The 26,445-nt window shown below is 36.7% G+C and overlaps 1 protein-coding gene across 4 annotated transcripts in view; it reads left to right on the forward strand.

The window, feature by feature from the left end:
* Window positions 1-26,445, forward strand: part of LOC129753316 (echinoderm microtubule-associated protein-like CG42247) — a 128,901-nt gene that overhangs the window by 70,703 nt on the left and 31,753 nt on the right. Inside the window, exon 1 of one of the 4 annotated variants that reach the window (XM_055749143.1) lies at window positions 17,155-17,594. The exons of the other annotated variants lie outside the window; for them this stretch is intronic. Coding sequence (XP_055605118.1) covers window positions 17,517-17,594 — 78 coding nt within the window. The 5' untranslated portion in view covers window positions 17,155-17,516. Of the gene's footprint in view, window positions 1-17,154; window positions 17,595-26,445 lie in introns of those variants that run through there. 4 annotated transcript variants of the gene reach the window in all.

Raw genomic sequence — 26,445 nt, forward strand, 5'->3', positions numbered from 1 at the left:
CGCGAATGAATTCTGAAGATGAACGCCTACTTCAATGAGAGGTTGTTGCTTTTCATAAGAGATTCTTATGGAAACAGTAAATCACTTTCTAATGAGAAAAATTCTCGATATTTCATGCTGAAAACATTCACTTTATTGTTTGCCAAATTTGTTTAAAATTAAATCCTTCATGGTCACCATCAGCAGCGCATCAACAGACGGCTCCATCAAAGTTTTTTTTTTGCCGCATCTTAATCTTCGACCTTTCGTTTATTGCCGATCAGCTTGCTGAAAAGTAAACAAATAATGTATTTTGGTTTACTAATATATTCAACGTTCACACCAAAAACATCAAATCGAACTTACCATTCCGGAGATAACAATAACATTTAACATTGAAGGAAAACTATAATAACTATGAACTGGCGATTGCTTCGTACTGTTAGATGATGAAAAAAAAACTGATGCTATGAATGAATGTGTTCATCATTTTTTCACAATGCCGTTTCATCTATTTTTCATAAGAACATCGTATGATAATTGAAAGAATTTCATAAGACTCTTATGAAAAATTAGTTTGGACGCAAAAAAGTGGTTCATAAGATGTATCTTATGAAATTTATAATAAGATTTCCTCTGAGTGAAGTGTTAATACGTCTGATCGGTTTCTCATTTTGATTTAATTCATAAGAAATTAAATTAAAAAATTAAAAAAATTTGGTACCAAAATCCATTTTAAATGTTTATTTGAAAGAATTTAGCTTCAGCACCAACATACAGCTGATGATTGGCGGTGGTGATAAACCAAGATACACATAGCCTCAAAAAACGGCTGAAAAGCGTCCGTAACCTTTCCCGAAAACCCAAAACGTGACACGCCATTCAGTTTTCATTCATAAAACTGCATCAGCCGTTGACGGACGGCGAAGAAGCCGGAATAGCGTAACCTTGAGCCGACGTGCCAAAAAGATTGCGGCAGTGATTTCACAGCCGAGCCGAGCCAAGCCGGCCAATTTCGCGCTGCTGTATGCGCTCTCTGCCGGTGCTTACTTGATTTAAGGACTAAAGACCATTAAAATTTTTCCACAGTGGCAGAAAAAAAGTGCATCACATACACGCAGGTAGAACGGTATGCAAATTTGAACGATCAAATTTGAAAAAAAAACAACCTCTTTTCGTACCGCTCCCCAATCATAGTAGGCCAAAGGACGTTAGAGGAAAATTTTTGCATAACCGTGACCCTTGTGTCCGGTTGTGTTTCGAAATGGTTCGTCGTAATCGTAGTAGGCCACTGCCGCCGGTGGACTTGAACAGACAGGTCCAACGGTTTCCCAAAGCACTGCCGAGAATGGAGATTGCTATCGGAGTGTTTCTTTCGACCTGAAGTTTTCCCCCGTTTTGAAACACATGTGAACTTGAAAAATTGCCATGCATGATTCTGGTGGAGTGGAGTGGAGTTGAATAAAATCGATAGTAAGAATCCACAATTTTTCTCCGACGGTTTTCTAAGACATCGTTTAAAGTTGAAAAGAAAAACTTTAAAAATCGTTTTCTTTCTTGTATGGTTTAACCACTTAACTATAAAAACAAAAGTAGTGGTTTTAACAGGAAGTGCGTGCCGAATGCGAGCTTTTATTCATTTACCAAAAATTAATCAACCTGTTTTTTTTTCAATAAATAATTACTCTTATTACGGATTAATTACAAAAAAATGCACTGAACAACCTAGCCGGTCGCGAAATGGACCGAACATGATTCGGTTAAAGAAATATTTATAGTAGTTAGGTTATTAACAATATTATGTAACCACAAACACGCGATTTGTTACACACTCCAACTTCTATTTACTACATTAGGGTGGCAACCGAATGGGTCATGTCGAATTTCGAAAACAGACCATTCAGATTTAGTAAATTGGCCCAAAAAAGTGACCTGGGCAACATTTCAGCTCAATCGGACTTGATTTAGGGGTGCCTCAAAGCGCACAAAGTATCGATTTTTTTTACCCTTAAAAAATTACCAATGGGACGACCAAACCAGATTTCGAAGTTTCATGCATTTTTACTTCATTTGGGATCAAAATAAAAATGTCGATATCCCTTGGTGATTTTTGAGGGTCAAAATATTGAAACTTTGAGCACTTCGAAGCACCCCTAAATCAAGTCCGATTGAGCTCAAATTTTGCACAGGTCAGTTTTTTGGGTCAATCTACAAAATTCAATTTTCAAAATTCGATCATGAATTTTTTTCCATACATCTATTGCCACCCTAACCTACACATAGTAGAAACAACGGAGCCTAGTTCAATACTAAAACCGCCACAACGAGCCCGGGAAAACTATTTTCCATAATCGCTAAGATAAAGTGGAACTTTTTGAAGGTGTCACAAAAAGCTTTGCAGCAGTGACACGCAACCTGATTGCTCATAAATTGCATCCTAAATTGGAACCCTCTCCGAACGAGACGCCAGAACCTTCCTTCCAGATCCCGGGATGACGTTTTGCGACAAATACTCAGTAAAGCGTACTGCTGTTGTGGACGGAAATAACGTAATCCGACGTGACCTTTTTGTGAGTGAGACTAATAACCGATAAGCTGTAACTGTAACGGATATTGTTTTAAAATAGACCATTGATTTTCGTTTCACTCTTGAAGAACGAACTTGTGTATAACGCTCTTGAACTTAGTCAGAAATAAAGCTTAAGTCAAACTTTGTGAGGAGCCTTTCTTTTTGGTCACACTAACATCCACAAATCAGACTCTACTCCAATGATGAACTTTCTTGGAGGTGGTTATCGGTATAAGATTCTATGCCGGACTGGCATTAATAAGCTTTCTAATAACTGGCATTGTCCTCCCAGCGTAACCATATTGAATAAGTCTGAAAGAAACTAAATAAAACCCATGTAAAATCTAAGAGCCACCAACATTTGTACAGTTATTATTAGGCCCAAAAGCGTTCGATACTTTATTTGGTCCAATTTTTGTCCGGCGATGGTTTCTCGGACGTGTATAAAATTGCGATACGCACTGGTTGGTGGTTGGAAACTTTTCTAATTACTTTTTATTTTGGGCAAAACATGGAATCTCATATCTGCCGAAGATATTTATGACAAACGAGGTCGAATTCTCGCCTCAACTGACTCACTCGATTCAACTGACTCATTCCCAATACCATCGAATCTCATAACATTGCGATTTCTCCGAAGAATCCACCTGCTTGCGAAAAAAAACTCGGAACACGAAACCAACAATGTTCTTGCAAACGTATGATTACCAAAACGATCTTCAACCCGCACTACAGCGGTTGACATTAAAACTTGAAGCGAACGAAACTTAGCGCATTTTGGCATTGGTGCGCATTAAAAGTTAAGGAATTGCCTGAACCTGAATGGCCAGAATTCAAACAATTTAAAGCTTGCTTCATTTAGATTTGGAACAAAAACAATTGCCTGTATTCAAGTTATTTATTATTGGATTCCAGATCTCTTTTCATACAAATGTAGCATTTTTTTCATACTTTTAAGGAAAAATACACGCATATTTTTCAGGGTTTCGAAGGAATTCTCGTTTTTTTCCTGAAACACGGCTCATTATTTAGGCGGCACAAACCTTCTTCGTTCATCATTTTAGCTATCTTATTCCACCAGGTCTTCATCTGATCGATGTCTTTGACAACCTTTCCCTTGAGTCTCCTCTTCATGATTGCCCAATATTTCTCAATAAGGCGAAATTGGGGGCAGTTGGGTGAGTTAAGGTTTTTCGGAACAAACTGGACCCCTTTCTCTGCATAACATTCTTGAACGTTTTTGCTGTAAGCATTTTTGGAAACACTCTTTTTGGTATAGTTCCGACGGTAAAAACAAACTGAAATCTGGCTGGAACATTCCCCCGAGCCGTTGCCAAGAAATTTTTTTTCCTAGGATTTGCCCGAAGTCAGCCTTGACCTAGGTTTCATCGTCCATCAGAAGACATCCGTCGAACTTGGTCAGCATCTGGTCGTATAACTTCCGAGCACGGGTTTTGGCCACACTATTCTGTTTTATGTCGGCCAATTCTTATTTTATGATTTGGCTGTTTGCTAGCTCGATACAACTTGATTCCTTCCCGAAGTCAAATTCTCCTCACTATGGGCAGCACCGAATTTTCTGGCCAAATCACGGTCGACAGATTGAAATACCTCTTAATCGTCTTCAAAACCTACCTCGCAGTTTCCGGTCGACAGTTTCACTCTGACGATTGGTTTGAGGCTTGCGAATCGTCGTCGATGTTTCCTTATACCGTTTGATAACGCGCCATACGATTTTTCTGGGCAATTTTGGGCTGTTTAACTAGCCCAGATGCAGACCACCATGGATTTTACAAAAAACTGTGCAGAATTTTTCCCCTTCTTTCGGCTTCCATGTTTATACGTGAAGCTGACAGCTGACGGTCAACTTTTTTTTCTCGTACCTCTTATCTAACATATCGCAAGCTATCCGGTAGTTATCGGAAGACAATTCGATCGAACTGATCTCCTGGAATTCTTCACCACTTATCGCTGATCGAAGATCTTTGAGAGCTATTCGTTTTGTGAATCAAGCTTTTGAACATATTCCGGAACGGAATCCAGTCCCGGAATTTTCCGTTGAAATCTGGCAGTTTTACGCGCGATATTTTTTCAGCTCTCTCTCACGCTCCGCAGCCTGTCTCTGTAATCTCCGTTTCTTTGCAGCTTCCGACTCCTTTGCAGCATTCATGCTGTCACTGTCGGCTGCATCAAGAATAAAGGGCGAACATGAAATTATTACGACATTTTCTTATAATGATTAGAATCAAACCAAAATTTCAGGGTAGTTTTATACATACATTTACTTCAAAAATCAAAAGAAAAATTAGTCGATGGAGCCTTGAGTGCAAAATTGAACGCATTTTCGCTCGATATCCTCCATCAAAGTCTTTAAAGTGTCATCCGGTACCAGTTTTTCAGTTTTATCCATTTTCTTAACATGTTCTTCTAGTCTTTGAATGTCTTCTTGCTCTTCCGAAGTTCCCGCTATATTGTTGTCTAGTACTGCTCCTACGGGCACAGTTCCGGACGGTTTGACAGGTTCATGTCCTTTGGAACAAAATGGACAGAATTGGCCTCATACCACTCCAGGACAATTTTAGAATAGGGGCATGATGCCAAATCTGGCCAAAATAGCGGAGCTTCGTCGTGCTGCTGCAAGAACGGAAAAAGACGCTTCTCGAGGGAGGCACTCAGATTTGTAGATCTCGCCATTTTCTGTGCCCTTTGTCACGAAAGGCTCACTCCTCAGTCCGCAAGACAAATGGCCTGCCAAACTTCGACATTTTTTTCTTCTTAAATTTGTCGTCCACATCGAACTTGCTCTTGCCGGTGAAAAACTCCATCCCCGGAATTTGTTTAAAATCGGCTTTTATATACGTTTCGTCGTCCATCACACAGCAGCCATATTTTGTCAGCATTATCTCGTAGAGCTTCCGTGCCCGAGTTTTAGCCGTCGATTGTTGCCACTCATCGCGATTTGGGAAGTTCTCTACCTTGTATGTATGTAGTCCAGCCCTCTTCTTTGCATTCTGGACGTAGCCGATCTTTTTAGGCAAATCACGGCTTGAGACGTTGGGATTCGCTTCAATCATCCGCTCCACCTTTCCCACCGTCTTTTTGTTTTTCGGTCCCGGTTTTCTTCCAGCTCCTTTGCCGTGGTTCAATGTCAACTGCTCCTGGAACCGCTTCAACACTCTGGAGACGGTTGAATGGTGAATGTTCAATATTTTTCCCAAACTGCCGGTGCGACATGTCAGAAAATTCCAGGTGTTTGGAAAGAATTTGTTTTCTCGACTTGCGTTGGTTCACCTCCATTTTCGTTGAATCGAAAAAACACGACTTAGAGTTTGACAGCATGTAAACAATACACATCAATGAAAAAGTGTGCAAAATTTGGTTGATTTTTACCCAATGGTAAAAAAGTTATGCCCTGTTGAATGTGTCGCAATAATTTCGTGTTCGCCCTTTAACGTCCTTTTTTTTGCCTCACCTGATAATATTTCTTGATAACATGCTCAAGCAACAGGTCTCTTGGAACTCAGGTTTGTAGTCACGAATGAGATTTGACACTCCCTAAATGAAGGTCCGGTTTTTTTTTCAAGAATATTGTATTCTTTCATTTTGAACGATATTTTATTCCGTCACTAGTGAATAACTTAAAAAAAAGCCCGGAAAATCACAGAAAGCAATACTTTTTTTTGGCGAAATCACTAACTCAATCTGCACTCAAAGAAATTGACTACGCGACTTGACAGTCAAAGTGGAACAATTCGAAGGCGGAAGTGTCGGATACCTCAGGGAATTGCACAAAAATTGAATTTATCGTCTACCCAAAATTCAATAAAAAATCCAAACTTTGTTTTTGCCACTTTGTTTATATTGCCGTTTGTTTATATCAATCAGTTCGACTCTATGGTTGTGAGACGTGAGAAAAAACGAAGCTAGCGCGCCGTTAGCACCGCTCACTGCGGAATCTCAATACCAGTTTCAAACAGAAAACTTTCAAGAAAAATGGATTTTTTCACTACAAATTCTAGCACAGCCTTACTTAAATGCGCTCAGCTTTGGTTAAAGTACTTAAAAATGGTGGATCAATTCCGCTCTGATCAGCAAAAAAGCCGAAAATAGTAGTAGTCTAATATACGTACATATATTAGCAAAAGAAACAGTTTCCAAACTTCTTAAGCAACCGGTACATTTTTCAGGGATCAGGAGATTTCTCAAATGTCTAGGACCAGAGTTTCTTTCGAAAAGATGTAAAGGGTGCATCTTCCAAAAAGTTCTAATACAAAATAATGAAATTCATATTAGTTTTCTTTTTATAGTTCATATGATAGTTGTGCAGAATTTTTGAACGCCGTTGCTCTTGCAGCGTGGAGACCATTTTGACAATCGAAGAGCGCTCGTCAAAAACAAAATAGGCACATCATTCACGTGTGACAACAAAAATAAGGGTTTTCATTATGTTTCAAATAATCAGTTTTGAGGCTGGCGGAAAGTTATTGGAAAACTTATCCGGTACATCGGCTCAGGAAGCAGCTGACTTTCCAACTGAGCTATATCACAAGCCACATTGAGGTCGAAGAACACAATGCAAAACAGGTAAAATTTTCCAAGGGCAAGAAATTTAAGAGCTTATTTTTACTAATTTGAGGGTGCTAAATTCACGTGCAGTTAGTTTTTTTTTCCACACTCCAAAATCTTTCAAAATCAGTTATTAAACACAGGCACCAGGCATGCTGTACTTCAGTGTAATGCTACGTAGAAGTTAAGCACTTTTGGTCGTTTCCTTCAAAGAAGATTAGTGTTATACCTAATTTGAAACATATGACGAATAAACGGGAACAAGGTGAGAGCTATTGTATAATATAATTGTATTTCCCAAAAACAGGAAGAATTGATCAAATGGACACCTGAAATTTCTGGAAGTACCTTAGAAGGTTTGCCGTCGCACTGGAAATTAATTCTCAGTTTCTCTTCCAAATCCTTGTGCGGCACAAGTTATAAAGCTCTTGTCGTGCTTTAATGATACCACTACCAAGTTGATTTCGAGCATTTCACCAACTCATTACTCACATGATACATTCATAATTAGTGCAATTCAAGTTATCATCGTCCATTATTTCTCAAAAAACCGGGGTTGGTTTCTTCTGTTTAAGTTGTGGGTTCATTGTTTTTTAAGTTACTCCTCAAATGATAAGCAGAGACATCACGTGACGTGGCGAAGACCAACCGCCCTTGACCGTTTCCGACATTCAATTATCCACCACGTTGCCGTACCGAATCAAGGTTCAAGCTCTTGGCCCCGTTGATACCTACGCTGACCAAGACCTCTCTCTTGATTGTAGGAGAAATGTTTGCAAAAAACGCTAATATTCCACCCATCATAGTTAAACTGTTACTAACAAGTCTGCATGATTTCCTGCACGAACATTAGGAATGGTACCCTTCTTCATTTTTCCTCTTTTTTTCAAATCGTCATAGCAGGCGGTGGCGTTTCTGCAATGACGCCTGCTACGACCGGTAACAATTTCGGAGATTGCAATCGCTGTGATTTGTTTCCACTTGTCAATTTAATCGAAATGACAGACCACGGAAGCCAGCCTACTACCAGGATTGCTTTCAGCAGCTGTCATCAGGCTCATGATACTTGGTTGCTTTGTCCCTTGAAGAATCAACAAAGATAAAGAGTTTGTTTTGTTTTGCTTCAATCATGGAGGTAATTGGACGACTGAAGGCTACATGGAATTGGACTTGTCCTTATCGTACAAAAATGATCTAGTCACTTTTCAAATTATCTTTCGGGTAATTTTCCTTATCAAAATGTTGTGGGTTTGAAAGGTTGTTTCTTAAATTTATGAATTCCTCAGACTTGCTTTAGATGATGTAACATCTACCCCAAAATCTTCTTATAACCTGACTGTGGAAACCACATAATGCCAAAGTGACGATTATGGAACGTCCACGGTGTATAGGCACGGGAGAGGTCCATTATGATAGCGATACCTAACGACGAACTCATGACGAGCGCCCGTGTCCGTAGATGTGCCATACAATATGCACTGCGGTTCACATATTGAGCTTGACCCACACATTCACCCTCCTCTCCGGAAAAAATGAAGAAAAAATAAATCAGACAGATATTTTATACGCATTTTCACTGGTTTTCAAGCATAGAGTTTTAAGCTCAAATATGCGATTTATGAGATGTGTATGTTGCATTGTTCATTCAAATTGAATGACTATCACTGCTACAGTCTTCTAACTAGAATAATTACACCTCAACTAAACGACACCATGGAAATCAGACATTCAGAGTTGCCATTTCTCTTAAAATTTGATCGATTCGGTTAAGTTATGAACAATTATTCACAAACTAACAATTTTCAGTTGACATATGTTGTCGTCCTAAAAAGATTTAAATATTCTCTTCGAAAAGCAAAACATTTACTTTCATTTCACTTTGAATTCTGGCATTTTTTTTTACAGATTTTTTTATTTCTCTGTGCCGATAATTTGGGCAACGTTCACCAATCAAAATGTTACCTGCCTTGCTAGGGATTTTGTTTCATTTTGGTTAAACTCGAATTGATGAGCAACAACTTCTGCTTGGTTGCATACGCAACTACTAGTGCTTGATCAACCAAGCGAAATTTCGGTCACAGCAAATCTGTGCTAGCACGTGGCGCAGGCAGGTAAGGTTGCATAGGCGCAGCGTAATCCACAAATATAAATCTGAACAGTTAACAAAAGCTCTTTCATTGCGCAACACACTTTATTTGTATAATTTGTAAAAATTAAGCAGACGCGACATAATTGAATTCGCATTCCCGAGAAGTCGCAATAAATTGTTATGACTGCTTTATTTCACAGCACACTTAGTTTGCATTAGGTGCATTTAGCTCACAGCACTTACAGTACAGCAACGCATAAACTAGGTACAGCTCACAGCACGCATTCAGGCGCAGCCCATTTGGATTGCTTATGCGCAGCGTATAGTTCGCTATCAGGCAATTCCACAACCCACATTCAAACTTAGCCCAATTGGCTCGCATACGGTGCAGCACATAGCTCGCATTCAGGCGCAGCCTATTTGGCTCCCGTTTGGCGCAACACGTAGCTCGCTTTCAAGCGCGGCACAATACGTCCACATCTATGAACAGCCCTTAAGCTTTCAACTAAGCGCAGCTCAGTTAGCTCGCAAGTATAATTTGATCACAGTTGCAAAACTTTTGCTATTTGGCGCAGCTCTTTCAGCTCGCAATTTAGCGCAGCCCTATCGGCACGCAGAGGCAGCTCATCCAGCACGCAATTCGGCGTAGCATAGAATGATCGCAGGCGCAGCTTTTCCAGCTTGCAATTTGGCGCAGCTAATTCGGCTCGCAAGCGCAGCTTATCCAGCTCGCAATAAGGTGCAGCAAAGAATGCTCGCAGGCAGGGATGCCAACTGTTTTTCAGAAATGTCTGGAAGATTTTCAAAAAATGTCTGGAAAAGTCTCGAAAAGTCTGGATGACGAACTCTTTATAGGTGATGACCTTTTTTTTTTTTTTTGTTCGCCACGCAATACTGTAGTCTAGAGATTTACACTAATTACTTCATAATAACCATACATCCTATACACTATCAATGCCTGAGACTATAGTGGTTATGTCGGCGGTACAACGTTTTATGCTTTACTTCCTGTTTTACTACCATCTTCGTGGCATTCCTCACTCTTCAATTACTAATTAAAATCATTTCCTACCATTTTGCAACGAAAATTTTGAATTTTTATTGTTTTGCCAGAAAATTCATGTCGAAACTCAAAAATCTGGAAATGTCTGGCAGAAATGACAAAAGTCTGGAAGTCTGGAAACCTAAAAAAATGTCTGGCAAAAGTCCAAAAAGTCTGGAAGATCCAGAGAAAATCTGGAAGGTTGGCAACGCTGCTCGCAGGCGCAGCTCTTCCAGCTCGCAATTTGGCGCAGCCCTATCCGGCTCGCAAGCGCAGCTTATCCAGCTCGCAATTCGGCGCAGCACAGTTTGCTCGCAGGCGCAGCTTTTCCAGCTCGCAATTTGGCGCAGCCAATTCGTCTCGCAAGCGCAGCTTATCCAGCTCGCAATACGGCGCAGCAAAGAATGCTCGCAGGCGCAGCTCTTCCAGCTCGCAATTTGGCGCAGCCCTATCCGGCTCGCAAGCGCAGCTTATCCAGCTCGCAATTCGGCGCAGCACAGTTTGCTCGCAGGCGCAGCTTTTCCAGCTCGCAATTTGGCGCAGCCAATTCGTCTCGCAAGCGCAGCTTATCCAGCTCGCAATACGGCGCAGCAAAGAATGCTCGCAGGCGCAGCTCTTCCAGCTCGCAATTTGGCGCAGCCCTATCCGGCTCGCAAGCGCAGCTTATCCAGCTCGCAATTCGGCGCAGCACAGTATGCTCGCAGGCGCAGCTTTTCCAGCTCGCAATTCGGGCGCAGCACAGTTTGCTCGCAGGCGCAGCTCTCTAGGCTCGCAATCCATTACCACCAATGACATGGCTTAATTCATTCAAATGATATTTGAAAATATCATATTTGACAAAAATTTGTAACTCAATTTTGGCCCAAAAATCGGCTCCTGGAAGGATCGCCAAATGTGGAAACCACATAATGCCAAAGTGACGATTATGGAACGTCCACGGTGTATAGGCACGGGAGAGGTCCATTATGATAGCGATACCTAACGACGAACTCATGACGAGCGCCCGTGTCCGTAGATGTGCCATACAATATGCACTGCGGTTCACATATTGAGCTTGACCCACACACTGACCTTGGCTATGCTAATGGCAGCTGGTTTACGACAAACGTCAAAGCTTGCCCGATGACTCTTTTCCATCCAAACCGGATGGACTGCGTTGCCTTGCTTGACGTCAGACTTCAATTGACTATAGTTGATGTTTATTTTGGGCTACATTTTTATTCCAACAGCCCACCTGGGCGACAGATTTATTCCTGCAACAATGCAAACAAATGAATATCTCCATGAGAAACAGGTGGTCTTGGGAATCGATGCTTCAATTTTCGTAACCAGCCATGCAAAGGTTAATCAATTCTATTGGCTGTCGATAAGTTTATAACAAGACCGACAGTGTCTTCTTAAGAATCGAAATAGGAATCTATTTTTTTTTTTAATGTCGAAAAGGGTGTACAGTACACACTGAATAAAAATGAAAACAAAATTAAACTTGGTGGAGAAGTGTGGCGTCATCTAGAATTTCGACATAATGCAGATATAATTTAAACATTATAAACAAAACCAATCAAAGGTGTGGCTTCTTCAGTTAATTTCCCTAATAATCTTCAGAAACCATCATTAAAATTGCATTCAATTTCCTGAAAATCATCGACCGGACCGCAGCATTGACCCTGGTAAATTTTACACTGCAATAGCCTATCAAAATTTTCCTTGACTTCAACAGACGATATGTAGATTTTGTTGTTTTTTTGTGAATCCTCAGCCCCATCCCGAGAGGATAATGACTCCCATTTTCCGCCCGGGTAGGAAATACTTAAACCATAAATGCGCTATTGACCTTCCCTCAATAAACGGATGTATGAATGGGTGAAGAATGATGGACTTTCCGCGTCCACAAACCGTACACAGAATGTAGAGGCAGTAACATTGAGTAAGGTCGGTGAAAAATTTCAATGTTCCGAATCTCACCCGACCAACGATTTGATTCTGCTGTTGCTTTAAACCACGCAAAAATTGGAACACAGTAGCTGCCATGGCGAAAGTGAATCACTTTAATTTGACGTGCCAACACCGAACAAAGCGGGTTGTGCCCCAGGCCGTCGTCGTTACTCGAGTCAATAATTGCCACACTTTTCCGCCATCACCGCTGCAGCCGTTTGTTTGGTTAATGTAGGCATTCCCTAAACTACCAAAGTGTGCCATGCCAAACACTACTAGTGAAAAAATTAGCGTTCAGGTTGCTGCGATAGAGTTTGAACGAGGATGCGAAAAAAGTTAAAAAATTTAAATTAATTCATTCCGCTTTTCACGGTGTGGTGTGGCTGCTAAAGTTTTTCCCGGTCCTGGGCTTTGGCTTATCGTCCCGAGATCCCGAACTGGCGTCGTTGTTTTTTTCGCTTTGCTTTGTTTGAGAAGCCCACTTCCTGTGTCGCAAACAAGTTAGTTTTGTGAACCGATAAAAGCGGAGGGAATGAGAAGCGTTGGAATGTATTATAAAACAAACAAAGTTTCAAATATTTGTTTTTGAGTTAGAACTAGGGTAACTGGAGAGGTTCAAAACTTGAAGAAAATTGAATTTTTAGAGGAATTTAGAGCCATTTTTGCTTGACGTAATCTGAATAATTCTGAGTGATTTTTCTCAATTCTGTTGAACAACTTTTCTCACTGAAATCTGAAATGATTGATGATTTCTAAGTGAGTTTTTTTTACGTTCCGTAATCGTTCCCATGATGTCTCTGTCCGGTCGTCTTGGCGTAAACGTTGGAACAATTTTGTCGAAGACGTAGCAGGCGTGGAAATGACATGGCGTGATGATGCAGTTAATGAGATAGCAGGCACTCGGTCGGTTGGCGTCCACCGTGGCCTACTAACTAACTAACTAAATGAATGAATGGAATGGCAATTTGTTTTAGCCTGTTTTAAAGTTATTTTCCTGTTGATGCGAGTTAGCGCCAAAGTTGTCTAAAGACTTTGCCTTCTTAAACAGATTTTCGAGGATGGAATCCGCTGCAGTAAAGACGAAAGTGACCTCGTTTAACAAATTCCAACCTGGATTAAGACACGCCACATTGAAGCGATAAGATTTTCAACCCAAAAATTTGTTTGATCACAATTTCATTGGTACTGAAACTCATGAGTGATTTCAAAATACATATAGATATTTGAAGTTCTAAGTCACGTTAAAAAACCTTTTGAAACCTGCATGTTTCCACACATTTGCAACGACAAAAACGACCAAAAAAATAACAAAAATCACTCAAAACTGAGAGAAAATGAGTCGAAAATGACAAAAATGACAAAAATGACAATTATGACAAAAATGACAAAAATGACAAAAATGACAAAAATGACAAAAATGACAAAAATGACAAAAATGACAAAAATGACAAAAATGACAAAAATGACAAAAATGACAAAAATTGCAAAAACGACAAAAATGACAAAAATGACAAAAATGACAAAAATGACAAAAATGATAAAAATGACAAAAATGACAAAAATGACAAAAAAGACAAAAATGACAAAAATGACAAAAATGACAAAAATGACAAAAATGACAAAAATGACAAAAATGACAAAAATGACAAAAATGACAAAAATGACAAAAATGACAAAAATGACAAAAATGACAAAAATGACAAAAATGACAAAAATGACAAAAATGACAAAAATGACAAAAATGACAAAAATGACAAAAATGACAAAAATGACAAAAATGACAAAAATGACAAAAATGACAAAAATGACAAAAATGACAAAAATGACAAAAATGACAAAAATGACAAAAATGACAAAAATGACAAAAATGACAAAAATGACAAAAATGACAAAAATGACAAAAATGACAAAAATGACAAAAATGACAAAAATGACAAAAATGACAAAAATGACAAAAATGACAAAAATGACAAAAATGACAAAAATGACAAAAATGACAAAAATGACAAAAATGACAAAAATGACAAAAATGACAAAAATGACAAAAATGACAAAAATGACAAAAATGACAAAAATGACAAAAATGACAAAAATGACAAAAATGACAAAAATGACAAAAATGACAAAAATGACAAAAATGACAAAAATGACAAAAATGACAAAAATGACAAAAATGACAAAAATGACAAAAATGACAAAAATGACAAAAATGACAAAAATGACAAAAATGACAAAAATGACAAAAATGACAAAAATTACAAAAATGACAAAAATGACAAAAATGACAAAAATGACAAAAATGACAAAAATGACAAAAATGACAAAAATGACAAAAATGACAAAAATGACAAAAATGACAAAAATGACAAAAATGACAAAAATGACAAAAATGACAAAAATGACAAAAATGACAAAAATGACAAAAATGACAAAAATGACAAAAATGACAAAAATGACAAAAATGACAAAAATGACAAAAATGACAAAAATGACAAAAATGACAAAAATGACAAAAATGACAAAAATGACAAAAATGACAAAAATGGCAAAAATGACAAAAATGACAAAAATGACAAAAATGACAAAAATGACAAAAATGACAAAAATGACAAAAATGACAAAAATGACAAAAATGACAAAAATGACAAAAATGACAAAAATGACAAAAATGACAAAAATGACAAAAATGATAAAAATGACAAAAAAGATAAAAATTACAAAAATTACAAAAATTACAAAAATTACAAAAATTACAAAAATTACAAAAATTACAAAAATTACAAAAATTACAAAAATTACAAAAATTACAAAAATTACAAAAATTACAAAAATTACAAAAATTACAAAAATTACAAAAATTACAAAAATTACAAAAATTACAAAAATTACAAAAATGACAAAAATTTCAAAAATGACAAAAATGACAAAAAATGACAAAAATGACAAAAATGACAAGAATGACAAAAATGGCAAGAATGACAAAAATGCAAATATGACAAAATTGACAGAAATGGCAAAAAATGACAAAAATGACAAAAATGACAAAAATGACAAAAATGACAAAAATGACAAAAATGACAAAAATGACAAAAATGACAAAAATGACAAAAATGACAAAAATGACAAAAATGACAAAAATGACAAAAATGACAAAAATGACAAAAATGACAAAAATGACAAAAATGACAAAAATGACAAAAATGACAAAAATGACAAAAATGACAAAAATGACAAAAATGACAAAAATGACAAAAATGACAAAAATGACAGAAATGACAAAAATTACAAAATGAGAGATTTTGATTCAGTCACCAGACATGGATTTAAACATGTTTTGTTCAGTTAGTTTGATCATATTTCTTGCATTGGTTCAACTAAAACCTAGATTGAATTGAAAACGGACTAGGTATGTTAAATCAGATTAAAAAAAAACTTAAATACGTTTGAAGGCTTATCCTGTGCAAGTGCTGTTAATTCTATTAAAATATTTACAAAAAACACAAAGTCGTTCGAACCTTTTCCAAGAGGTTCTGATGAGCAAATGTGAACGTAATCTTAGAATGTCTAACAAGAATAACTTTTTTGGTTTGATTTTTTTTTATTTTTCGAGAAGGAGTAGGCGACGGTTGAATGTTTCAGATGCCTTTTTTTGGAGCTGGAAAATTTATTTTTGTAAAACTTGAATGCATTTAAGGCAGTGAGTATGTTTGAGATTCACAGCGGGTCCAGAATTTTCGGCTTTGTTTAGCGTTTTCCATGGTGAAATAGTGCTGGAACAACCTGTAAGATGTCCTCTCGGACACAATGATCTCGTTATTCCGGAAAGTTGTTCGAAGTGTAATAACCAAAGAAAGGAAGGGCATGTAGCTTCTCCCGAATGAATCAGATTTTTGGATTGGATGGGCACAATGATAGACTCAAGCCAGCCTTTGAAGTCAAATTCTAAGAAGGCTCTAAGGATTCAAAGCTAAGTATTTGTCTTTTCTTTCCAACTCCACGCTTTATTCCTCCCTTGTTCCTGTATCTTTGCGTTTTCATCACATGATTGGCCTGGCCGTAATAGTATCTGTAATGCATCTAGCTAAAGGTTGCCCGATTACCTGGTTTACCGGGGTTTGCCCGGATATTTAGTGTACAATTTGGGAACCAAATCTAGAAGCTATTACAAATATGTTCTACAACAAAATTCAAACAAAAATTGCTGCGTTACTCAAAACGGATCTGATTGTGGGTTGTCGACTAAGCTCAGAGAGAAATCTATTGGGAGAATAAGTAACTAAGTACTGACAAAATACTTTTTAAATGTAGTATATTCTTGAAAAGGTTTTCAGGCTTGGGTTGCTCAACGGTGATCGCTCGTTTTCTAATAATATCCTGGCCTTGCTCAATATTGCCAGAAATCGCGATAAATTTAGCCTTCGATAGCATTTCGATGACTACCCCACCCTAAGTCATCCAGCCAGCCTTAACCTCAGCACAAATCGTCATAAAACGTGATTGAATTAATCAACTTCCCGCGCTCTCGTGGACAATAGACCCTCCTAAAACAAAAATCGAATCCACATCCCATTTCTGGCTGGAAAAGCCACTTTCGATATTGTTCCATTACGAAAAACGTTCATCCGAAGCAGAAAGAAAACAAAAGCAATAACCCGTTCGTTTTGCCTCGACATGCAACTTTACCATCTTTCACAAATGGAGAAAACCCTCCCATTTCCTCCCGAAATAAAGAAAACGCATTTGGACCCCCCGGTCGTTCCGTTTGGCCGTTTCCGTTTATCCGCGCGTACCCCTCGGCCGCGGTAGAAGAAAGTAGAAATTCCGTCAACGACAGCGTTCTCGTGAAGCGAACCCGAACACGTTGTTTCATGTTGTGGTGTGATATAATAACGGCGATCTAAGGAGCCGACTCTTTCTAAGGCAGGGTAGCCAGCCTGTGAATTTCACATTTCACTCACTCATGTTCCGAAGCTCGACCCGTTCGAAAGTGTGTGCAATTTGTCCTCCTCGTATGGTGGTTCGGTCGCGCGTTTCCCGGCCTACTGGGGGTTGAAATTATTTTAAAACTTGATATTCTTAAAACGGACTTACTAATCAAATTCCCCGATTGCTTAAAGTACGTTAAAACTATTTTTTAAGGTGAAACAATGCTATTGTTACCGTGAAACACGTTACAGTCAGTGCATACAAAATCAAAAGTGTGATAAATTTGAATCTTTGTTGTTTGGATAACTACTGCCCCAACCATTGTTTGAAGTGCCTCAACCTAACTTAACCAGTGTCAATTGTCGAAACAAAACAAATTGTGATTTAAATAAGTATACTCCTGGCACCAAATGTTGTACGACAGTGACGACGAAGCTGCGTTTGTCATTTTGACACCACCAATGTATTACACCTATCACGGATATAAGGTTACTACCCATTAGAAAATTTTCCCCCAATCAAAGCGGGTCAACTAGTAAAAAAAACCTACCAACAAAATTACTATCGAAACGAGATGCATAATTTGTAACGTGACGTGACCTTGTGAGAAGTTTTCCAACAACGGCTCAAACATGCCAAACAATTAGGTTAATATAACACTCGACTTAGGGTTGGTCGACGTGACTAAAAAGGTGCTGCAGGTGGTGAAGCAACTTTTGACGTGGAATAACGGTCCCGATTGGGATCGGACCACGTTAACGATTGACGACGACGACGACGCCATATTGGTTTGAAGCATGGAAATTTTTAATTGTTTCCTCCTAAGTTGGGGGACCGTAATTTTGAGCCCTGAGCCTTGGGTTTCTACCTGTTTCATGCACTCGATTCGAAGTGGTCATTTTCAGTTGAGATTAGTAGCATTTTTTTTTGTTAACAGACGTTCGGGTTATTGTTTCTACGAATTCGGGAGCCTGATAACATTGTAGTCAAACTGCAGTTTTTCAACACATTCTCTGATACTTCAAAATCTTAAGACTGTTCGCAAGACATGCCGTTGAAGTACAAAATCAATGATAAACAGTTGAATTTCAGAATTCAGGTATGTTTTCTACATATTTCCCAACTCTTAATAAATTTTCAACCATTCCGGGAAAAGACTTCCAAACGTACAAAGGGATTTGGGCCTCTTGTGTGTTTCGAAAGTCGTGTTTTCTCAATCCCCAAAAAGGTGTTTCGAAATTTGTTCGATTATTTGTGCATTGAAGAAGATACAATTTTGAGTAGCGAAAGTAAAAAGTGGAACGATCAAAAAGTGCTTAACTCCTAGAAATGAATGAATGAAAATGAAAAACTTTATTTTTGTAGCCACAGTCAAGGAATATTTAAATAAGGTAGTGTCGAGAGCAATATTGGATTTTTTTTTTGTGACGTCACAAAAACGATTGTATCGAAAATTTCTATGAAAATGGGAGGAATTTCAAAGAAAAACACGTTTTAGAACGAAATCGAATTCCAATTTCATTTTGATTTTGTTGTAAGGCCTCTATTTCACTATGATATGAAGTTTTTTGATCCTTTGGCATTATGTTTTTTTTTCTAATTCACTAATGAATGCAATGTCGCCTTGAAGCTAAAACGTGCAAAATTGAGGAAAATATCAGCTTCGAAAAGGTCTAGCTGGTAGATATTGAGTGTTCAACTGATAGTAATGATTTTAATCCAACCGGTTTACCATATACAATTCTTATGTAGAACAATTAACATCAATTCATGATTGTTAACTCAGTTTACTGAAATGCCAATGAAAGATTGTGATTTTGTGTAAAGAATTGTGTTTTTATCACTTTATTGTAATGAGGAGCTTAAACTGCACTGACTTGAACATTTTCATGGAAGACTTTGAACTAATTTTACAGTTTTGCAAATTTCAGTGGTGAACATCCACCATTTTTTCAAACTTCGATGGGCTTTTTCAAAGAAAAATTATTCGAAAATGCAACTTTTTTTGCACCCATCTCCAAGAGCAAAAATCCTTCTACAATAAAATGTTTTCAAAGTGGGAAATTTCCAGCAGATTCTTCGAATTATTATCGAAATAGAAAAGTTTAATAGTAAATTAACAGATTTTTCGTGATTGTGACGTCTCAGCCTGTACCAATACTAGAGCAGGGCTGCCTTGGCACTACCTTCTTTAAATATTCCTTGAGCCACAATTGTGTAGAAGAATGTGCCTACTTTGATTTTCGGCGCTAGCTCCTACGTTGTCAAAATTGCCTCTAAGCAAGAATAAATATGTTTAAAAAGTTTGCACACACACCAAGAATTCTGTAGCATAATCACTTAGAGAAAAGGCTCGATTTGCCTTAAAAAACGATGTCTAAATTCAAGAATTCAACACGGCAAAGGGAAAGCAACACGTGGCAGAGATATTTAAAAACATTAAACTATTGAAATTCCGATTTACGATTATTGCCCAGTTTGTTCGACAGGGCGATCTGGTATGTTGGGTGGGTTGGACGTTGTTGGCCGCATACCACTCCAGGGACTTTTTGCCGTAGTGACATGTTTCGCTGCAGGAAAGGCAGGAGCCGTGTTTGGAGATATCGGTACTTAAAACTAGCTTATGTGGAATTTTCGTTTGCAGATCTATATTGAGTGCCTACCTGTATTATCCTTCGGACAACCATAGGTGGAAAAATAAGTCTTGTACCACTAAGTATCGGCTTGCAAACAAAATTGGTAAAAATATTTTTAAAAGGTTTTATTAAACTTTTAAGAAAAATTACTAAAAGAAATTTTTTGCTTTTCGAACTTTTTGTCGAATACCTCCTATTTATTTCGGCAAAGTGGTAACATCAACCGTCCACCACTTCGCCATATCAGATGATGCTACCATTCCAATTGTCCCGGGGTTTGAAAGAGTTGGCGATCATTCCTTCTGACTAGGATAGATTTTCAACGTGGTTGTGCACATTTTTTTCTGGTCTCTTGGGTTCCGACTTGGAAACATCTTCCAAGTGTCGGAACCAAAAAAAAAAAAAGGTTGCCGATTGCTCAATTGATATGACATTTTTCATCATCGCTGGTTGGTAAGGTTGTCAATCACCAGCACCAAAACTCCGGATTTCAACTGCCTCTCTGTTCAATTCCGGGTCACCTTCCAATTATTCTTCAACTTCTGCTTAAAGATTGCCCTATCGTACGGAGCGGTAAAGTTGAGCCCGTTTTCTCACTACCTCTGTCGTCCTTTCTTCGATTGAGCCAGTTTGCAAAATATGGCGAAAAAATTAATTTATTTTTTTCATTTATTGTTCACGGCGTTTGCACGGTTAAAGCTGGATGTTCCTTGAATGTGAGTGATTTTACCAGGATCACCCCCAAATCCAGTATGGATTCAACCTTTTCAAGCACTTAATCAACAATGGGTTATCTCAATCTTGCATCTGGTGAATTTCAGAATTTTGCATTTTTTTAAGTTTCACGTACATTTTATTCACTTGGCACCAAAGAACAAGCTTATCGAGGTTTTGCTGTAGTGATAAGCAGTCATTATAATCTGTTATAGAGCGATACATTTTCAAGTCGTCAGCATAGAAGATTATCTCCGAATCAATCAGTGCGCAAAGGTTGTTCATAAAGAGATTAATAAGCAATGGGCCTAAATGGCTCCCTTGAGGTACTCCAGAAGGGACGGCGAAGGTTTGAAATTTCGTATGACGTTGCCTTAAGGTATGACTCGATCAACATGACTAACCATCTGGGAAATCCGATTTTGTCAAGCTTAGCGTTAAGCAATTTGTGGGGCAGTCGTTTGATCACCTTGGCAAAATCTTCATAAATTTTATCGACTTGTTTCTTATTAGAGAGAGACCTACTGATGAATGGGACGTATATCATATTGTTCCCTAGCAAACATTTGAGAAGGTATATCGCAGGTACAATTTTTCAAACAAATATACCAGATGAAAAGATTGTATTAAACTTACCAAAATAGCATACAGCTGCAAAAGTAGAGGCGATATATCTACAATGACAAAATTCCAACAATTCGATTTCCCCACAAAAAGCAAAACAAACAATTTTAAGTAATTTGAATAAAACGAAAAAAAAAATCCTCGGCGGAAATTTGAACCCCAGTCCTCCGAGTTCTCTGTCCGATATCTTCCCATGGTGCCAACTCATCATAGCTCTATAAGTGAAATTTTTTTTTACGGACCGGTCAAAGGAAGAAAGAGAGAGACCGGATGGAGTGTCAATTGAGGGACCGCCCATTTATTGTAAATCCGTTCAAGTCGTTCTCCACAAGATGAACGTAACCGGATTTATAAATAGATGAGATCGCTGAAATTTTCCAAAGTATGGGGAACGTTGAAGTTTTCAAACAGCGTGCTCACGGGTATAGTGCCATACAGCCATCTGGACCAGCCTCTTTACGCTCATTACGCGTCTTCTCAACTTCGTTTGGCGATACCCTGAACTCGAGAATATTTACTGATGTCAAGCGAGTTGACAGGAGTCTTATGCTGGGTGTTATGATCGAGTCCAGTGTGGCATACGAAAATTCTTTACATTTGTAGTTCAATTGCTTCTTCGCGTTATTGTAAATGCGGTTCTGGTAAGTAGGATTCAACAGAAGTCCTAGGTTGCCTTTTTACTTTTCACGTATAGTTCCAAAATGAATTAACGTTGAATATCAGATAAGTATTGGCGGTAGCTCATATCTTCAAGTTTCAAATACTCTAACTCAGCGGCTTTGAGGTGTTGTTTTGATAAATCCGTAGGACCCCGTGTACACTTTGTTTTAGCCTTTCTCATGCGATTTTTTTTTTTAAATTTTGTTAATTCATGATTCCAATAAGCAAAATTTTTAGCAACTTAGGCGGGGCGCACTGATACATAATGGTTTAAAATTCTTAAACAGTGTTCCAGTTTTCTTGTTGAATGAAGAGATTAGGCTCGTTAAAGTTGCAGTCCCTAAAGTCAAATCTAACATCACCATAATCGTTAGTAACCTCGAAGATGTCGGAGGCGTAAATGACACTAAAATTGGAGGGTGACGTGAATCCACACGCATAAAATGCTGTGGAGATTCAGACAACTATAAACTCGTTGAGTCGCTAACAAATACGAGATCAAACAAGCGTTCGTTTGAATTTTGATACGATTGATTTGACGAAGACCAATATCCATTTTATCCATAGCTTTGATTGGAGCAAATCGGAAATATCAACGTTGAGCTCAATTATCAACGTTGAGTCAATGTTTCCTTCCTTTTATTTCGGTGTTCATAGGCTCGTTGACACAAAACGTGGGGTCCGCAGCTGCTTATACTCTACCAAATTATAGCATTTTCTTGCGAATTTATTGGCAAAAACGAATTTGAACTTTCCACAGACTTCACTTTGATCAGAGTCTTTCAAGAACCGTTTTTTTTTCGTAAAGCTTCCCAAAATCCGTTTCACGAACGTTTGGTCGTCCATGTGAATGTTGTATTCGTACTTCGTCCAGTAGGCGATTTTCATGTAGTGCATAAACTTTGTTTATGTTATTTACTGTATTTTTCCTTAGGCCATCAATCGCATACTCCAAGTCTCCTTGGAAACTCACTATACGTCGTTATGATTTTCAACGTCGCGACGTATGCGCCGTGTCGCTAGTAGGCAAAGCTGCTATGATTATTAGCGCTCATATTTTGGTTTATATCTACATGTATAATACTTGAAAACAGGGCGCTTAGTGCAAGTTCACTGGTGTTGGGAAAATGTGGTAGAAATTTTGTCTCTTTTTGCACATTTTGAAAATTTGGCCATGCCAAAACATATTCAAGATCTGTGGCCTTCAAGTTTTTTTTACAACACGTGTTGTAGTTTCGCATGCTGTGATGCAAAAATAGCAAATAGCAATCACATACGGCTGAAATAGAAAAAAGTGCTGTAAAAATATACAACGCCCAAGAATCTTGAAAACATTTTTGCATGGTAAAATTTTCAAAATGTCAAAATTTCTACCAATTTTCCCAACACCAGTGAACTTGCTCTCAGTTTGTTTCTTTTTTCTAAATCAAAATAAAGAATCATTTCTATTTTTTTTAAACATGATATGTGTAGTCAAATTAAGTAGGTTTCATTGATCAAAACGATTTGTTCATCTTTCATAAAACATTTCCTAACGCAGAACAAACATATGCTCGAGAATTATGTATACTGTCATACATGACTGGTGATGTATACCTACTGTGAATTGAAATTACGGTTCACTTTCATTCTCCTTTGCATACCTATTGCGTTCTGCTGAACCGAGAGTGAAAACAGGGACAATTCCGCCCGACGACGATGAACGGTCATTTTCTAATAATCCTACTCTAATTAGTATTTCCTTTTGCTTGTGATGATGGTTTAATTCTTTTCACTAACTAGCTGGTGGCTTGAGAAAATAAAAACTTTCTTGAATGTAACGTCCGCGAGTCAAAAGAGGAAGGTGGTGTTCTGTAAAATATGGCTTTCCCAAGGTAGTAGCGAAATAAAGAAAAACTTGCTCAAGCAATCCGAACAACATGCGCCCACATGTGATCGGGTCAACCGGGTCAAATGGGCCATTTGGAAAGTTGAACCTCGAAGGCAAAAAAAGGAAGGCATTTGCTCCCACCCCTATGCAATGCTCGGCTTTTTCCTCTTTTTCTATGCAGTTTTTCCGATTTTCGCATGGATTTAATGCAGTGCTGTGACATAGTTTGCGGATTGCGAAAAAAAAACAACCTACGAAAGCAGTCGCATCAATCCTTTGTAGGTTTAACTCAGGCCGGGTTTCGTTATTTAGTGCTACCCGGGGCGGGATACTAAATTTTGTCACTGCCCACTTCTACAAGAGGGCTCTTGTAGAAATGTGTGCCGTTTGACGTTGGGAAATTTTGATGTACATACATACATAGATTCGTGTGTTGTTCAAAAAATATTTTATCATCCTTTTACAGTATGTTTTACCCGAAGAAACACTTTTTGAAATCTGACTTTTTATTGTTTTGATTTTTTTTAAATTGAAGAAATGTTATGAATAAAGCGAAAATGTATACGCGATACTCAAATTTAAATTTTTCACCGGATATTAAGTCAAACTCAGTGTTAAAAAATTGACTAATCAAGATCTCATCGATCTAGACTAAATTTTTGTTCTGGTATACATTATTCGAACAAGAGTACGACTGTTGATTTCGGTTTTGTTAAAATTTTAAACATTATCAAAACCAAGACTAACAAAAACTAACTGAAAACAGCCAAAATTGAAAAATGGTAAACACAGCCAAAATTATCAAAATTGACAAAACTTTCAAAATTGATAGAATTATCAAAATGAACATAATTGCCAAAATATTCCAAATTGACAAAATTTACAAAATTGACAATATTGACAAAATTACCAAAATTGACAAAATCTATAAAATTGACGAAATAGACATAATAGTCACAATTGAAAATAATTGACAAAATTGAGAAAATTAACAAAATTGACAAAGTTGACAATATTGGTGAAATTGACAAAAATGACAAAATTTACAAAACTGACAAAATAACCTAAATGACAAAATGACAAAATTTACAAAATTAAAAAAGTTACAAAAAATACAAAAATTACAAAAATTACAAAATTTACAAAATTTACAAAATTTACAAAATTTTCAAAATTTACAAAATTTACAAAATTTACAAAATTTACAAAATTTACAAAATTTACAAAATTTACAAAATGACAAAAATGACAAAAATGACAAAAATGACAAAAATGACAAAAATGACAAAAATGACAAAAATGACAAAAATGACAAAAATGACAAAAATGACAAAAATGACAAAAATGACAAAAATGACAAAAATGACAAAAATGACAAAAATGACAAAAATGACAAAAATGACAAAAATGACAAAAATGACAAAAATGACAAAAATGACAAAAATGACAAAAATGACAAAAATGACAAAAATGACAAAAATGACAAAAATGACAAAAATGACAAAAATGACAAAAATGACAAAAATGACAAAAATGACAAAAATGACAAAAATGACAAAAATGACAAAAATGACAAAAATGACAAAAATGACAAAAATGACAAAAATGACAAAAATGACAAAAATGACAAAAATGACAAAAATGACAAAAATGACAAAAATGACAAAAATGACAAAAATGACAAAAATGACAAAAATGACAAAAATGACAAAAATGACAAAAATGACAAAAATGACAAAAATGACAAAAATGACAAAAATGACAAAAATGACAAAAATGACAAAAATGACAAAAATGACAAAAATGACAAAAATGACAAAAATGACAAAAATGACAAAAATGACAAAAATGACAAAAATGACAAAAATGACAAAAATGACAAAAATGACAAAAATGACAAAAATGACAAAAATGACAAAAATGACAAAAATGACAAAAATGACAAAAATGACAAAAATGACAAAAATGACAAAAATGACAAAAATGACAAAAATGACAAAAATGACAAAAATGACAAAAATGACAAAAATGACAAAAATGACAAAAATGACAAAAATGACAAAAATGACAAAAATGACAAAAATGACAAAAATGACAAAAATGACAAAAATGACAAAAATGACACAAATGACAAAAATGACAAAAATGACAAAAATGACAAAAATGACAAAAATGACAAAAATGACAAAAATGACAAAAATGACAAAAATGACAAAAATGACAAAAATGACAAAAATGACAAAAATGACAAAAATGACAAAAATGACAAAAATGACAAAAATGACAAAAATGACAAAAATGACAAAAATGACAAAAATGACAAAAATGACAAAAATGACAAAAATGACAAAAATGACAAAAATGACAAAAATGACAAAAATGACAAAAATGACAAAAATGACAAAAATGACAAAAATGACAAAAATGACAAAAATGACAAAAATGACAAAAATGACAAAAATGACAAAAATGACAAAAATGACAAAAATGACAAAAATGACAAAAATGACAAAAATGACAAAAATGACAAAAATGACAAAAATGACAAAAATGACAAAAATGACAAAAATGACAAAAATGACAAAAATGACAAAAATGACAAAAATGACAAAAATGACAAAAATGACAAAAATGACAAAAATGACAAAAATGACAAAAATGACAAAAATGACAAAAATGACAAAAATGACAAAAATGACAAAAATGACAAAAATGACAAAAATGACAAAAATGACAAAAATGGCAAAAATAACAAAAATGACAAAAATGACAAAAATGACAAAAATGACAAAAATGACAAAAATGACAAAAATGACAAAAATGACAAAAATGACA

This window comes from Uranotaenia lowii, chromosome 1 (assembly GCF_029784155.1).
Source record: "Uranotaenia lowii strain MFRU-FL chromosome 1, ASM2978415v1, whole genome shotgun sequence".
Lineage (NCBI taxonomy): Eukaryota > Metazoa > Arthropoda > Insecta > Diptera > Culicidae > Uranotaenia > Uranotaenia lowii.